General features: G+C 41.7%; 1 protein-coding gene across 1 annotated transcript in view; it reads left to right on the forward strand.

Moving 5' to 3' along the window:
- FNDC1 (fibronectin type III domain containing 1) overlaps positions 1–8,342 on the forward strand; it is a 51,815-nt gene extending 43,473 nt beyond the window's left edge. The window contains exons 15-19 of the mRNA XM_026066502.1: positions 952–1,031; positions 3,131–3,160; positions 5,449–5,610; positions 6,647–6,769; positions 8,227–8,342. Coding sequence (XP_025922287.1) covers positions 952–1,031; positions 3,131–3,160; positions 5,449–5,610; positions 6,647–6,769; positions 8,227–8,342 — 511 coding nt within the window. The remainder of the gene's footprint in view (positions 1–951; positions 1,032–3,130; positions 3,161–5,448; positions 5,611–6,646; positions 6,770–8,226) is intronic.
- The last annotated feature ends 7,477 nt before the right edge of the window (positions 8,343–15,819 follow it).

Consider the following 15,819-nt stretch of genomic DNA (forward strand, 5'->3'; position numbering starts at 1 on the left):
AATGTCAGGGTAGGCATCAACTAAAAAGTCATCGTATGTGGAAATGAAATAAAAGTGTGCTTAAGCATGTTCTTCTCTAAGTGTCAGAATAATCTTGCTTCTGTCAAGCAAAGAATGGTGTTTAGGGGCTAGTCATGTGCTGTGAGTTAAGCATGTGATTTAAATACTGCGGTGAATCATGGCCCAAATAATCAATAAGTCAACATATGAAGCTTTCTCATATTATTCAAAAATTGTGATCTTAATGTTGCTAGAGTTTGTAAAGAAAGGTCAAAAGCTTTGGTTCTGATCTCAGAGAAATATGACCCAGTTTTAGTCTGCAGCTTACACCACTGATTTCATAGGAATTAGTCTGGTTTTATACTGCTGTACCTGAGATCAGAATTTATTTCCTTGCAACATTTTCTTTTATTCTATTCCTTTTGGTTATTTCATAGAAAGTAGATATAATTTTCCATCTTAACATGAGGAAAAACTTTTTCACTGTGAGGGTGACAGAGCACTGGAACAGGTTGCCCCGAGAGGTGGTGGAGTCTTCTTCTCTGGAGATATTCAAAATGCGCCTGGATGCAATCCTGTGCAATGTGCTCTAGGTGACCCTGCTTGAGCAGGGGGGTTGGACTAGATGATCTCCAGAGGTCCCTTCCAACCTCAGTGATTCTGTGATTCTGTGATTCTGTAATTGTGCACATTTTTTGGAAGCAGGATGGTAAAAATAAATGATCTAAAAATATGCCTGCAAGCAAATGCAAAAAAGATGAAATCTGTCTGTAACAGCTGTCCCTGGCTGAGTAACCAACTCCATTTAATGCAATGGACACCTGAACTCAGTGAATTCTGCTGATTTAATTCTCACCCCATTTTTATATTGTATTTTATTTATATTTTATAATCTAGCCATTGCTGTGGAATCAGTGTTTTAATCTTATTTTCCTTCTCTTTTTGTTTCAGTTATTATTTTAAAGTCCAAGCAAAGAATCCCTTTGGTTATGGACCTGTTAGCTCTTCGGTCTCATTTATCACTGAATCTGGTATGCTTTGCTTTTTATTTTCATCTCAAAGCTGACTTCCTAATAATAGATGTGGCAGGGCAAAGACCGAAAACAGCATGRTAATAATGATGATCATCCTGAATTTGCTGCTTTGAGATTTTTTTTAGGTTCATCATTTGTTTTCAATAAAGCTAGGAAAATAATATGCGTTCCTAATGCCACTATGAAAATGTAAGTGATATTAAGGTGAGCTTCAGGGGAACATGAAGTTAAATTTTAAATACAAAAGACTACTAATGTTCAAAAATACAGAAGCAACGGGAAGTTCAATGTCTTTGATAGATTGACCAGATGTTAAATAAATTAGCTCCCTAATTGTGAACAGCTGAACAGTTGGAAGCAGTTGTCTCTGGAAGAAATACAGGAAACAATTGTTCCATCAGACGGGCAAAGTTCTCCTTTCTTTTTCTGACAGAGCATGCTGCTCTTTCACAGGGCTAATAGTGTGTTCAAGAGCAACACCCTCTACTAAAAATAACACGTTAAATGAGCTTTTTTTATCTGTTTCTTCTTCTTCTTCTTCTTCTTCCATTGAGTCAGAGGCCAATGACCCTGTTGAATAACAAAGGGCAAATTCTTCAATCTTTACTTGAGCAACGTGTCCGTTGTCTTCAAGGACTGCAAATTTTGCCCTTCTGACAACACTGGTGTATGCTGTCCTTGTCTTTGCCCATTTCATTTCATCCTATTTTGCTCGCTTCAGAAGATCCTTTAAAAACTACAGAAGTAAGTCTTCACAGAAAGGAGACAAAGATGCAAGATAAGTAAATGGTCCTACATAATATATTCACATTCTTTTTAAAGAAATAATACAAGCTCAAGTATATATCCAACCAGTTATTCCATTTCAAATCAGCCACCTTATGAGCTTTATGTAGCAGGTTAAATCCATCAAATTTACGGCTTTATTTGCAGTACTGATCTTTTATTAGTCATGCGGCCAGAGAAGATGGCTTTCCAGCTGGCACGAGTACAAAAGCAGTTGCTAAATCTAGAACCAAATGGTGTAGTTACAGTGATGGAATAGATCAGGAGAGAGAAAGATAGCTAGTTTCAGAGTGCTCTTCTAGTGGAACTGAAAGGTTTGAATTGATGAGCAAGGCTCTGTTTTTTGCTCATTCCTAGCACAATCCTTGTGCTGGCAGAAATATTTGCCAGTGTTTTAACTGTTGGCCTGGATTTCTTGAYAGCAGCTTGTGATCATGGGATCAAGCAGCTTATTGAAAATGTTAGCTCTTACACTAGGTAATGTACTGAAGAGAAAAGAAAACCTTTGCTCTATTTCATCGAACAGCGAAAGCTCCCTGGAATTTTTCTTTCCAAAGAGTAAATAAGCACAGTGCTTTTTCTTCAAGTATTTTGTGTTCAATAAGGGCCAGTCAGGAGATGCAATGTAATGCATATAAAGATGTTTATGCATGAGAGACTGTTGAGTTGTTAACCTTATTCCACATTTATTCCTTTATTCTTTCTTTAAAAAAAAGAGCATTTAAATTGAGCAGAAGCTATTTACATATTAGACAGTGGTCCCTAAACTATCCCGGTGGCTCTTACTGAAATTCTACCACTAGGATAAAAGGAGTTAAAATGATAGATTTTACACATTCGTGAATACCACTACACAACTATGCTAAAGATGATGGGTGTCTGAGACTAAGATTTGCATACAAAATGTAGGTTACACTTCCCTCTGAAAATTAGGCCTGCAGGTGTTATGTACGCTGTATATTCAGAACCCTGCAGTGGACCTGTCTGTCTGATCTGAGGAACTTCTGAAAGGAGGCAATCAATTTCAGAGCTTGCTTTGAACTTTGGTACTAGCCTCAATAATTTTTTACAATATCAGAATGAATATATAATCCTGCAGCAAGTTTCATCAATGGAGAAAAACACTGGGATAACAAGCAATCCTTAGCTTTGCAAATCGATGAGACGTGAATCTCACATTCATAATGTTGCCAAAGGCAGTTACTCTGCAACTGCCATTTTCATGAGTGGCACTATATATTTGCTGTTGTAGAATGAGGTTTGGGACAAAATACTAAAATGTTTCTTTTGTATTTGTTTCATTCTTCTAGACAATCCCCTTCTCATTGTCAGACCACCTGGTAAGTCTTATTCTGGAATTTTTTTCATAAAGTCCATTAAATGTGCAAAGCAATGACAATGTCGATGTTAGAAGCATATTAACAAATAGTTTCAGTTACAGGTTTAGACAGAAACAGAAAGAAATTTATTGTGCTAATTCACAAAGCATTTTCCATCTCAGGACTCCTTTTTCTGGTCTTTGAAAAGAAATCTTGTACAGATACATTAGATTATACCCTTGATTTTGGCGAGTCTTACACCTGGTACAACAGCTTTTATTGTTTAGTAATATAAGCACTAGACTGTATTGCTTCTGGATCTGTGTCCTTTAATTGCCTGAGCATAGCTTGAACAGTGTGATCAGTCTTTCCTTTCTCTAGCTGTTACGCTCATCTATACTGATTGTCACGCCCTTATAAATAAAAAAAGGATTCAAGGATTTGTAACTGAGCTGAATGAGAAGGATATGCCATGAAGCTGTTGAGCTTGCTTTGCATTTCCAGGCCTGCTAACTTTACATCCTGCTTGGCTTATTGCACATTCAGCCCATAATCAGGAGAGCTCTTTTCCTGGTGCGAGGAAAAACCTTGCTGACATGGACATTGGTACAGTGACCCCAGGCAATCCATGCTTTCCTGCAGAGAAGCAGGAAAGAAGGCTTCATGATTATTACTCCCTGTCAGCTTTCCTAACAAGTTCGGCTGGTTAGTTCTGGGACTTTTTGACTACATTGTTTGTGAAAACAATGTCCACTGTCTCCCTCCCTTCTATTTCTTATTATGTATGTTAGTTTCTTTCAGTGTCCTCCCAGATGTCTCTGATGATGTACAGATCACTATGTGTCTGGCAGTCATATGGGAGGCCCCTGAGAGCAGAAAGCTTCCTGTGCCCCTTGTCAGCTTCAGGTTATTTACTGTCAGTTGTTTTGTGGGTCCACTCATGGAAAGGAAGTTTTGGAAGGTGATGGCCTTTGCATTTTTAGTTTCTGCTTCAACTGGACAAAGAGGAAATATTTTCGTGTAGTTGTGACAGTAGAGATAAGATAGACCGAAAAGAGGTAACAGAGCTCTGGGAACTTGTGGAAATGAAGAACATCTGAAAATTCAGCTCAGCTCTTACAGGAGATACTAGATTTATTCTTCAGGATTGTTGGAGCTGGTCAAAAGTGATGAACAAAAGCAGACTATTCATAGCAATAATAGAAATAGACAGTTCATGGCTTTATTCTAAAGAGATAGCTATGGCCAAAATCATGCAATCCTTTGCCCACGTGACTAATTTTCTAAGATCAATCCAGTTCCATTTGTGTCCATTTCAGTGGTGTTTTGAGGATTACTGATCTGGATTGATGCTTCTCACATGCAAGTGTTTGTAAGATTGGATCCATGCGCTTAGTGAGAAGGAGGAAGAATTATTAACACAAAAACCAAAGCTACACTTTGAAAAGGTTCTTCTCGGTTGTAAACTGCCTCAAAATAGCCCAGTGAGAACAAGGCTCTGGTCAGTAGCTAGAAAGAAGACTTCCAGTTTTCACAGTGAAAGCTTTTTGTATCATTCTATATACATTAATACAAGAGCCATTTCAGAAGAAGTTATATTCCCTTGGTTAGTGTAAAGCAAACATTTAGGCAAGCCAGTCAGAACACTGAATTTTTTGCAATATAATTTAAAAGTTGCCTCCTCAATAGTGTTCTGGACAGAGGTCCTCAGAAAAGGCCTGTATTGTCTTTTACTGTAATCTAATCTGTTTTGATGTAATGTGAGAAAACAAAAGAGAAGAGTGGATTTCTCATTGCGTATTTTTAACAAAATAGCAAGAGTAGACTTTATTTCACAGGCTGTTACTCCCTGCAGAATTTTTAACATCTGTTCTTTAGCAAAAGGATTARGTTTTGTACTTAGTGTTAAAATGCAAGTGACTATTCAGATAATGTCATTGTCTGACCTAAGATCAGGCTCTGTTTAAAAAGGAAACTGAATATATCCTTATCATTAGGTACAGGAGATGTCTTGCTAAAAACAATGAGACTATTTGTTTACTTAAAACTATGGTTCAGCACATACAACCATATTTTTTACCATTTTAACAGTTATTATTGACTACTGCCTAGAAGAAATTTAATCAAGTTCCTTGCCTAAACAATTTTTTTTTTGTATTTGTTCTTGAACTTGGATTTCTGGATATAAAAAGGTCATGCATTAATCTGCTGCAATATTYGTTTTAAAACACATTATGAAATATTAATCTCAACAAAACTCAGACTAAAAAGCTTAAACCTGTCCATAATATTTAATTCTTTTCTTCAAGGTGGTGAACCTATCTGGATCCCATTCACTTTTAAATATGACCCCACCTATTCAGACTGCAGTGGCAAGCAGTATGTGAAACGAACTTGGTACCGAAAATTTGTAGGAGTGGTTCTTTGCAACTCCCTAAGATACAAGATTTACCTCAGTGATGACCTGAAAGGTAGGCACCAAGTCTATTTTTCTGAAGTATGATTAGTTGATGTCATCTCTGTTTTCTCGCTTTCTTCACTTCTCTCTGAGTGTTTGAAAGAATCATGTGATGGTTATCTTGGAGTCCTTCCCTTGAGAAGTTCAGATGCGATAACCTGGCCACCCTGTTTTTGCACTGACGGCATTGTGCTTATCCCTTGGCATTAACTTTCAGGCAGAGCTCTTTAAGCAGAAGACAGTGGAGAGTTTCACTTGAAAAGCCTGTGTGCGTTTATATGCTAAGAAAGCAAAGTGCTTTGTACTGTGAAAACAAAGTTGTGCTCCCCACACATCTGCCTGGGAAGTCTCACACTCACTCCGTAGGCACATGAGCTGTGGTTGCACGTGGTGGGATAGAGCAATAGTGGAGAGCAGCAGAGAGAGACACTGGTATTACACTGACTGGGTGAGCAGTACTTCTAAGAGTTAACGGTAGCTCTTATCAGGATGTATTTCCTGAGAGATAATGACAGAAAATTTCCATATTGTAGATTCAGAGTACTGAGATTATTAGACCATGCTAGCGTGTTATTTTTATGGCACAGCATTTGCATTATTTGAAGACAGTGTTTGAATATGTAATAAACAATCAGGGCGGCAGAACCCACAGCATCTATTAGAGCTTTCATTTGAGACTGCTGTCAAACTAATAGCATTGGCATATGGCACTGTTTTTACTTTCTCATTATGCATTGAGATGACTGGTGTGGTTGAAATTCCTTCCACCTGACATCTGTGCTGCAATGTATTCTGTTCATGGACTTGTAAAATGGGGAATATTCCTTACTGAGCTAGAAAACATTTCTCTTTTCCTTAATTCCCCTTGGCAAAGGTAGCATTCTCCCTCTTTTCAGTCACTGTTTGTTCATTGATTTATTGCTGTTTGTTGCTGTAGTACTTAGCTGCTTTCTCCCATGTCTATTTTCCTGGCAGTAGAAGAGCATCCCAAACTAAAATAAGACCCTCTGTAATGATGAGTAAAATAATCTGTCCATGTCACTCTTCAGACACCTTCTATAGCATCGGGGACAGCTGGGGAAGGGGCGAGGACCACTGCCAATTTGTGGATTCACACATGGATGGGAGAACGGGACCTCAGTCATACGTTGAAGCCCTGCCCACCATCCGAGGTATGGTAACGCAAGAATGGGATGCTGGCCAAGTGCTCTTTGCCCAGTCCAAATTAGGGGGTGTGGGAGTGGGGCGCAGAGGTTGGCTCCTTGTCCACAGCTGCTGGCACCTCTCTGAGGAGTCCTACTGATGCAGTAGGTTATGAGATGATTTTGTATGTGGTTTAATGGATTGCAAAACCACAGGGGCTTGTGGGTGTTGAGAGAAAGACAGGAAGAAAGAGAGAGAGAGGCATATAATACAAATAATTTACAGGAACAAAATGCAAAAATAGAAATGAAAAAAAGGTATACTTCTGTGAAAYCTTTCTCCCAATTATGAGATCTGCCTCACTGAAGCAAAGGACAGAAACTCTGCCCTATGACACAAATGACCAGCTACAGCTATGCAAATAAGGCTTTTGCAAATGATTTCTGACCAGTTCATTCAGTGCAAAACACACTGGAGAATGTCTAGTGATTTAAGGTCAGACTGCAGGACTTCTATTATGGCCTGGCAGATCATCTTCATCCTGGTGGAATTCTCTTCTTGAAGCTGTTCCTCTGAGTAAATTGCTAGACTAACGTAACCAAGAGAGTGACAGCTTGCTCTACAAAAGGAAMCCTATCATGAAAATCAGCCACTCTTTTCAATAAATCAATTGATTCAGATTATTCAGTTGACTTTAATGGTTTTCATGCTAAGTTATTTGTTAATATTCTTTTCACGGTGGCCTTACCAGAAAGAAACTGAAGTAGTCACTGACATTTATATAGCACAGGAAAGTACTGCATTTCTCTATTAAAAAGAAGTTTATCCAGTTGTGTATTACTTGGTCTAGGAGACAGAGATACAGAGCACACAGAAATTATATTATTGGCATGATAATCAATGTTTCAGATGTTCCAGTGCATAAACTCTGCAGAAAAGAATGCTGTGCCTTTCTTAATGCTTCAAGCAGTTACATTCTTTCTACAGATGAAGAAAAAGGCTATCAGAAGGGGGAAAAGGGGCTTAACTCCATATTTACTGCATGAAATGCTACCTTTTTGTGATAGACTGATTATCAATACTCTCTTGAGTCTTATGAGATAATATGATCTGATGGCATTTTTTGTCCTGGAGTCCTTCATGAATTTAAACTGATTTGCAAGCTTCATAAATGCTGCTGAAATACAGCCACTTTTTGCCATGAAATGCAGAAGCTCTTTGGCAGACCACAGAATTACACAATAGTTCAAGAGATTTTGAATGGTGAAACCAGTCAAAACTAGAAGAAATATAAAGGGTCAGAGTGAAATCATTCAAGAAAGATCTAGGACAAATACCAGGGCTTTTTGACAAAACTCCCTGGCAGACTGCTTCCTAGTTTTGTTTTTTTTTTTGGCTGTGGGATTGACTCTCATGGTGTCTGTTACTTTTGTCAGGTTACTTTGTCTTTATTTTTAAATGCAAATGGACATTTTTCTCCCTACAGGGTATTACCGGCAGTACCGCCAGGAGCCTGTATCGTTTGGACGCATTGGACACACAACACCCTATTACTATGTGGGCTGGTATGAGTGTGGCGTGCCTATCCCAGGGAAATGGTAGCAGTCTGCTTTCCCATCCCAGGCAGGACACACTGACCATGCTTTTTGGATGATTTCTGCTGGAGGACTGTGAGCAGCTGATTTGGAAAAGAGAAAAAAAGAAAAATGAGGCAAACCAGTGAAGATCAGCTGCTCAGGAAACCCTCATCAAGCCAAATGTGGCCCCACTTCATCAGCCAAAACCTGTGGTGCTGCTTGATTTCTCTATTTGGAAGCATGGACAGGATTTAAGTATGGTGTCCTACCTTCCTTCTCTGGGTCTTTAAGGCACCGAGAAGTGGTTGCAACGTGCGTGACCTGTGAAAGCTAAAACTGTATTAGTTATGAAAATTTGGAAGTCTCTTATATCTTGCGGGAATGACCTAAGCATGCTGTGCTTGCTTAAAGAAATGCTCAACTCTGCTCCTGGCTGCCAGCGGCAGGCTCGGCCGCTGCCTCAGCTGAGCGCAGCGCTGCAGGGCTCCATTATGCAGTCATGTCACCCACCAAAGGCAATATATTCTCCTGAAGACTTACTCTGTGGGTTTGCCCGTTGCTGGACTAAACACCAGGTCACAATGTAAATTCACTTTTATATATATATATATATCTATATGAATACAGTACTGTACATCTGCAGAAGTACTGCTTAGAGATGCTGCGATTTTCTTGTTCACTAGATAAATATGTTTGGTGCTGTTAATTCTTTGAGATATTACTATGCACAATATATTCACCATGGAAAGAGCTGTATTCTTCTTGTGAGTACTGTTGAACTGACACTTGATTTATTGATCAAAGACCTGTGTCAAGCTTCCTTGGCAGCCTTTGGACTGGGTGTTCAATGGGAGTCCATCCCTCTACCCTTGTTAGTGTGTCACTGTATAGTCTAGCAAAAACACTCATCCAGCAGTTTATCAGCATCAGTTAAACTTTCTATCCTTTACAGTTTAAAAGGTTTAGTGCAACTTTTCTTTGATCCGCTCTCATCTTACCAGTATGTTATTTATTCCTTATCAGTATCTTTCACTTCACTGTGCAAAGGCATGGGACAAGCAACTTGCAAATTGGAAACTGGTTTTAACTTTTATTTTCCCCCCAAAAAGAAGTCCAAGCCACCAATTCAGCTAGCAGGAAACTCCTTTGACTTTGATCCACCCTGGGGATGAATTGGGATATACTTCCTCCAAGATACTACAGAAATCTCTTCCATCCAAATCAGAAAGCAAAAGCTGGCTTGGCTGAAGGGCATAATGATGATCTTAATCAGGCATTTGGATGCTTGAGATACTACAGGATTTTAGTATTCCTTCTGGGCAATTTAGCATTTAGGGTTTATTCTGTAACTACCATGGTCTTACCATGTCCTTGTAACAYCTTAGCAACTTTTGCTCATGTTAATGAGATTCCAGCGTTCTGATGGCATGGGAGAATAGCAGCATACCTGGGGGACAGGTCCAGTCCCTGGTCCACTGACCACTCTCATTCTAGTTTACATGCAGTATAGGACTAATGTCTTTTGAGTTGCTTCCTGTAGTTATTGTTAATTATATGAGGAGAAAAGGAACCAAAATGATTAAAAGAGCCTTTTATTTTTCACAGTGATCTGGGTTTGAACATTTTAATTGTTCTCAAATACTTTTGCTTCAGTACAGTGCCAAATACATGTTCTTGAAATATAAATTTTTTCCCTAATAAACCTATAATACATGGTTCCATTTCTATTTTATTCTTAAATTCATCCTCTTTTGGTCATCTGTGTCAAGTAATCTGACAGACTGACAAATTGTTAGATACCAGAAAGTCTTTCTTGGGAGAAGAGAAGGTGCCAAGTTTTTTTAAGGGAGTGAAAGCATGTAGGTACATTGTCCCCTTAAGAAGGTGGTTATGAACAGCTAGCATGGATTTACCAAGAACAAATCATTCCTGACCAGTCTGTGGACAGGGGGAGAACAGTGCACATCATTTACCTTGACTTTTGTGAGGCTTTTGGCATAGTCCTTCATAGTGTTCTTGTAGCCAAATTGCTGAGATAGGGCTTGGGTACTTGGACTTTAAGGTAGATGTAAAAGTATTTGGGTTGCCGGGCTCAAAGAGTTGTGATCAACAGTGCAAAGTCCAAATGACAGCTGGATACAAGGGCCACCCCTCAGGGTCAGTACTGGGGCCAGTACTGTCTAATGACCTGGACAATGGGATGGAGTTCACTGCCAGAAAGTTTGCAGCTGATACCAAATTTGACAGAGAGGGAGGAKTGGGTGATGCTCTGGGAGGCAGAGCTGCTATTCAGAGAGACCTTGACAGGCGGGAGAAATGGGCTGACAAGAACCTCATGAAGTTCAACAAAAGAAATGCAAAGTCTGGTATGTGGGATAGAATAACCCCTTGCAGCAGTACAGGCTAGGGCTATCTGTCTAGAAAGCAGTTTTGCAGAAAAGGGCTTGGGGGTCTTTGTGGGTAAGTTGAATATGAGTCCTCCAGAGATTCCCTCCAAATTTATTCAGTGATAATTCAGTGACTTTTTACAATTCCAAAGGATATATTCAATAAAAGAATATTTTTTCTTTATTAAATCAAAGTGATGCCTTGGCCCACAGCCCAGTCTTTAGCTGGTGTGAATGGGACTTGTGCCAGTGATTTGAAAGAGCAGGGCCCAGTTGCTCTAGCTGATGGTTTGGCCTACTGTTTAAAGGTGATATTCCCTACCCCACAGCCAATGCATTCTGCATTTTCTCCTCAGAGGCCACAGGTGGGTTTTGTTTTGTTCAGCTGCAGAGATCTGTTTCATTCATTTGCCTGCTGGAAGCACCCTTGTCCCAGTCGCAGTCCCAGTACAGGGATGTCACCATGGGTGAAGAGCTGAGGCTGTAATTTCCTTTCCCCAGCCTCAGCTGAGGAGCAAGTGGGACATGTTGAGGGTAGGGGCTGGAGGGCGCTGCGCACTGTTCCTACCCAGTGTAGATCTTCTGGGAAACTAAACCAGCTGGTGCGAAGTCAGCAGTAAGACACAACAGAGAAATGCATGAAATGCTATGGCATATAATCTGTTCCCTTCACTTCAGGTTCTGGATAAGTCCGCTGTGCTGAATGAGGTGATCAGACTGATGTATTTACATCCTCTGCCCAACGAGCAGGGTAGCGCATTATCATGATAGCCAGTTTCTCAAAGAGATGATGCTATTTTGCACACTGCTCTTTATTTATCTAAGAGGTGACAGGATTAGAGAGGTAACCAAAGCCATGTGGATCGGGAAAGCCACTTCCCATCTAGATCCTCTCTCCAAGCCCCTGGCAATGCCCTGACCATGGGGCCACCTTCCCCTTTCCTTATTCCTTCCCTGCTCTCCTTGCGACAAGCTGTTCCTGCTGTGCTGCAGTAGGGACCGGACTTCACCCTGCAGCATAAAGAACAGTGTGTCTGGTCGGAGGTAAACCTGGTCTTGATTTAAATAGCTGCACAGACTTGTGACTGCATTATGTGGCAAGGGACATTGTACTGCTCTGAATGGTGCTAATAGGAGAGGGATGGGTCTGTCCCTCCACTAGCTCTCCTCCCACAACCCCTTGCTGGCAAATCCACATCTGCATCTGGTCACCAAGCCCTGGGCGCCAGCTTGGAGAATGCTGTGTCCCTTCACAGGCTCTGACTGGTGTTGCACCAACACTGTCTTCGTGTCTGAATGATCCTTGAGGGAATGGGATGGAGGAGAGGGAGGATCCCCACAGAGAGAAAATCTACACAGCTTGTGTCTGCATTGCCTCTGGTCCAAGTCCTTCCAGGGCAGTGGAATGTGAAGGCCCTGCCCAGTATGGGAATTCTATAAAGCTGAAAAATAAAGGGAGAAAAACACAACCAGGAAAGGGGCGGGGAGAATAAAGACAGGCGAAGGGGTTGCTTGAAGCATTGTCTGGTCCTGGTCAGTTCCAGATGCTAATCTCCGATCACTGTACCATATTTTTGTGAGAACTGGGATTTCTGCCTCAAAGGCAGCAGTAACAATCACCAGCATTTGAGAAATGCCAAGAGTTCTCCAGGGCAGCCAGAGCCCAGCATGGGGACCCTGGATGTGAACAGAAGAGCTCTTCAATGATGCAGAAAGCATTGGGTGTCATTTGGAAAGATAGCTGAAGGCCTTCACAGGAGGTCACCCAGCCCACTGAACAATGTAAAACCTTACTTGTGGTTCCCTCCCTAAAAGAAGCTATATCATTTTCTGGACCCAAACTGCATGTCCTTTTTTCTAGCCAGGCAGATAGATATTATTCATGTGAAGAGCTGCCTTCCTCTGAGAGAAGAGAATGAGGTAAACACCAAAGAAAATGAGGCCAATGCTGCAGCAGCCCCGCTCTGCTTGCCATGGGAAGACTGGCATCATTGAATGTCTAAAAAATCCCACCCCTGGAGAGTGGCTAGTCTGCCTGAGGAGCCTTAGCTGGTAACATTTGAAAACAAAGCCATGCCTTGTATTGCTGCTCTCTTTCTCATCATGCTTTTGTGGCCCATAAAGCAGAGAGCACTCCTGCAGGATTTGTGCCACATCAGTGTGCCAGTTGCACCACAACAGTCAGTGAAAAGTACTGCCCTGATGGGAATGAACACTGGGAGCAGAATAAGGACAGAATTGTAGCTGATGTGTGAAAATCACAAAAGTCAAATGTCAAAGGCAATGGCAACAGCCTCGGGGCCTTGTCCTCGGGTGCTAACAGTTGCCATTACTCTTTAACACCAGTTATGTTACTTCTTTACCCAGCTCTGAAAACAGTCTGAACAGCAGAAGAAGCACATGGGGAACCACCACACAGCTCCCACCAAAGAAGCACCAGCAGCATGCCCTTGTGGTGATGATTGCCAGTCACATCCTGAGCAGTCTTAGCAAGGACATAGCGGGTTCAGCAAAGCAATTATCCCCCTCTATTCAGCACTTGTGAGCCTGCACATGGAGTCCTGTGGGCCTCCCAGTACAAGACAAACAGGAGCGAATTAAGCACAGGGTCACTGCAATGGTAGAGGGGGTGGGAGYATGTGACATGGAAGAAGAGGCTGCGAGCTGTGTTTGCTCAGCCTGGGAAGGGAAGGCTTGCAGAGGGGGGATCTAATTCCTGACTTCTACAACCGAATGGGGGTTATAAAGAAAATGGAGCCAAACTTTTCTCGAAGGCACACAGTGAAAGGACGAAGGGCAAGGTGCATGTTGCAAACTGCAACAAGGGAAATTTCAGTGAAGTATTAGGAAAATATTTTTGCCATGGGGGTGGTCAAATACTGGGACAGGGGCCCAGAGAGGTAGGGGAAACTCCATCCCTGGACAAACTCATAACTTGACTGGGCAGGGTCCTCATCAGCCTGCTTCTAATCTGACATTGACCTTGCTTTGAGCAGTGGGTTGGACCAGATTTCCAAAGGTTCCTTCCAGCCTGACGTAGTGTACAAGTTTTGACTAATTTCAACCACTACATCATGCAGCCAGCCAGATAAAATCAGAATCAAAATATCATAGAAGCAAAGCTCAAACTCCAGGAAATTTTCATATTAGACTTACTTATTGGACAAAAATTATTACAGAATCACAGAACTGCTAAGGTTGGAAGGGACCTCTGGAGATCGTCCAGTCCAAACCCTGCTTAAAGCAGGGTCAGCTAGAGCAGGCTGTTCAGGCCTGCATCCAAGCAGGTTTTGAATATTTCTAGGGAGACTCCACTACCTCTCTGGGCAACTTGTGCCAGTGCTCAGTCACCCTCACAGTAAAAATGTCTTTTTTCTCATGTTTAAATGGAATTTCCTGTATTTCAATTTGTGCCCTCTGCCCCTTGGTCTTACTGGATGCCAGTGAGAAGAGTCTGGCTCCATCTTCTTTACTCTCCTTCCCTGTCCCCTTCAGGTATTTATACACATTGATCAGATCCCCCCTCAGGCTTCTCTTCCTCAGGCTGAACAGTCCCAGCTCTTTCAGCCTCTCCTCCTATGAGAGATGCTCTAATCCCTTCACCATCTTCAAGACCCTTTGCTGGACTCGCTCCAGTATGTCCACATCTCTCTTGAACTGGGGAGCCCAGCACTGGACCCAGCACTCCAGCTGTGGCCTCACCAGGGCTGAGTAGAGGGGAAGGATCACTTCCCTCGACCTGCTGGCAATGGTCCTCCTAAGGCAGCCCAGGAGGCTGTTGGCATTGCCCTTTGCCTGTCTTACTTTCTCAGCTATCTCTTGGCTAAGTAGTGTCTTACGAATTAACAAATTTCTCCCTTGCATCTCACAGGCCCTAAACGTGCACAGTCCTGTATCCACCAGCTTCCTTGAGCTCTAACAATTCACATGTAAACAGGCAATTGTCATCTGCCAAAGCATGAGTTAGGGTCTTGGCCAACACTGTCACATTGAAGGCCAGGCACTGATCCCTCTTTTGATGCAATCATTCTTCTCTTCCTCCCCTTTGTTCTCAAGGGAGAAAGTATCCCTGGATGGAGAAATCAGCAGTAAAAGAGCCATTTCAAAACTTTCAGATATCCCCTGCATATATAATTAGCCAAGTCTAGTTTTCATGGCTGATTGCTGGCTTGGATGTGTATCTTTCTGCTCTTTTTTTTTTTTTTTTTTTACATCTCTGATTAAGGAAATATTACTTGCAACATTTATTTGTTATATTTGTTGGGCTGTTGAGTTTTCATCTTGCCTGTGACTAAGTAGTATATATATGCTTCCATGCATAGCATGTTTAAGTGAAAATTGTGAAGATATACTGTGTGGTGAGGGGGAAAGGAGCAAAATGCAGCCTGCCCGTAAAAGGTATTTCAGTCAATACAAGTGCCCATCAGAGGCATGGCCTGATACCTCTGTGCCCTGGGTGGTGGGACACTGAGTAGCTCCAAACCAGACAATTTGTTAGAAGCTGGTTCAATGTAGGCAGCCTGTTCTTCACTGTCCCTGGTGCAGATTGAACCTGGGCAGAGCACAAAGCATTATTGAAAAAGAAGAGCAGAAGAATACAGTTTCGTGCACACACACATTTCACAGAACAAGGAGGCCAGGCACCTGGCTTACAGAGCAGGTGATGCTTTTGAGGGCACAACTTTCAGATTTCAAAATGAACASGTTAAGAGAACTTGGCCCTGTAAGCAGAGCTGCAGCCAGTGCGAAAGGTGATATTAATTCATAGAAAGCCCTGAGGAAATCTAGGTATTGCTGAGCGTAGTTGAGTCTGTTAGCATTGCACTAGTCAACTGATGAGTGTCTCGAGGAATCTGGAGAGGTGTGCTGGAAAGCATTTCCTTGCAATGGGGTAATCTGGGCCCTTAACTCTGTTCATGGGATCATAATGATGCATTTTCTTTTGGAAACCAACACTTTCATTAAAACAAAATTGCAATCTTTTTTCCTTTTGTAAATAGAAGTTGCAATTTGGCTCCCAGATGGAAGTGTGAACATTTCTGAGGGTGTGAGGGAGGCTGTGAGGGGAAGAGAGCAAAGGAGAGTAGTCTCTTAGACTTCACAGAACCACAGAAT

The sequence above is a fragment of the Apteryx rowi genome, unplaced genomic scaffold (genome assembly GCF_003343035.1).
Source record: "Apteryx rowi isolate R43461 unplaced genomic scaffold, aptRow1 scaffold_241, whole genome shotgun sequence".
Lineage (NCBI taxonomy): Eukaryota > Metazoa > Chordata > Aves > Apterygiformes > Apterygidae > Apteryx > Apteryx rowi.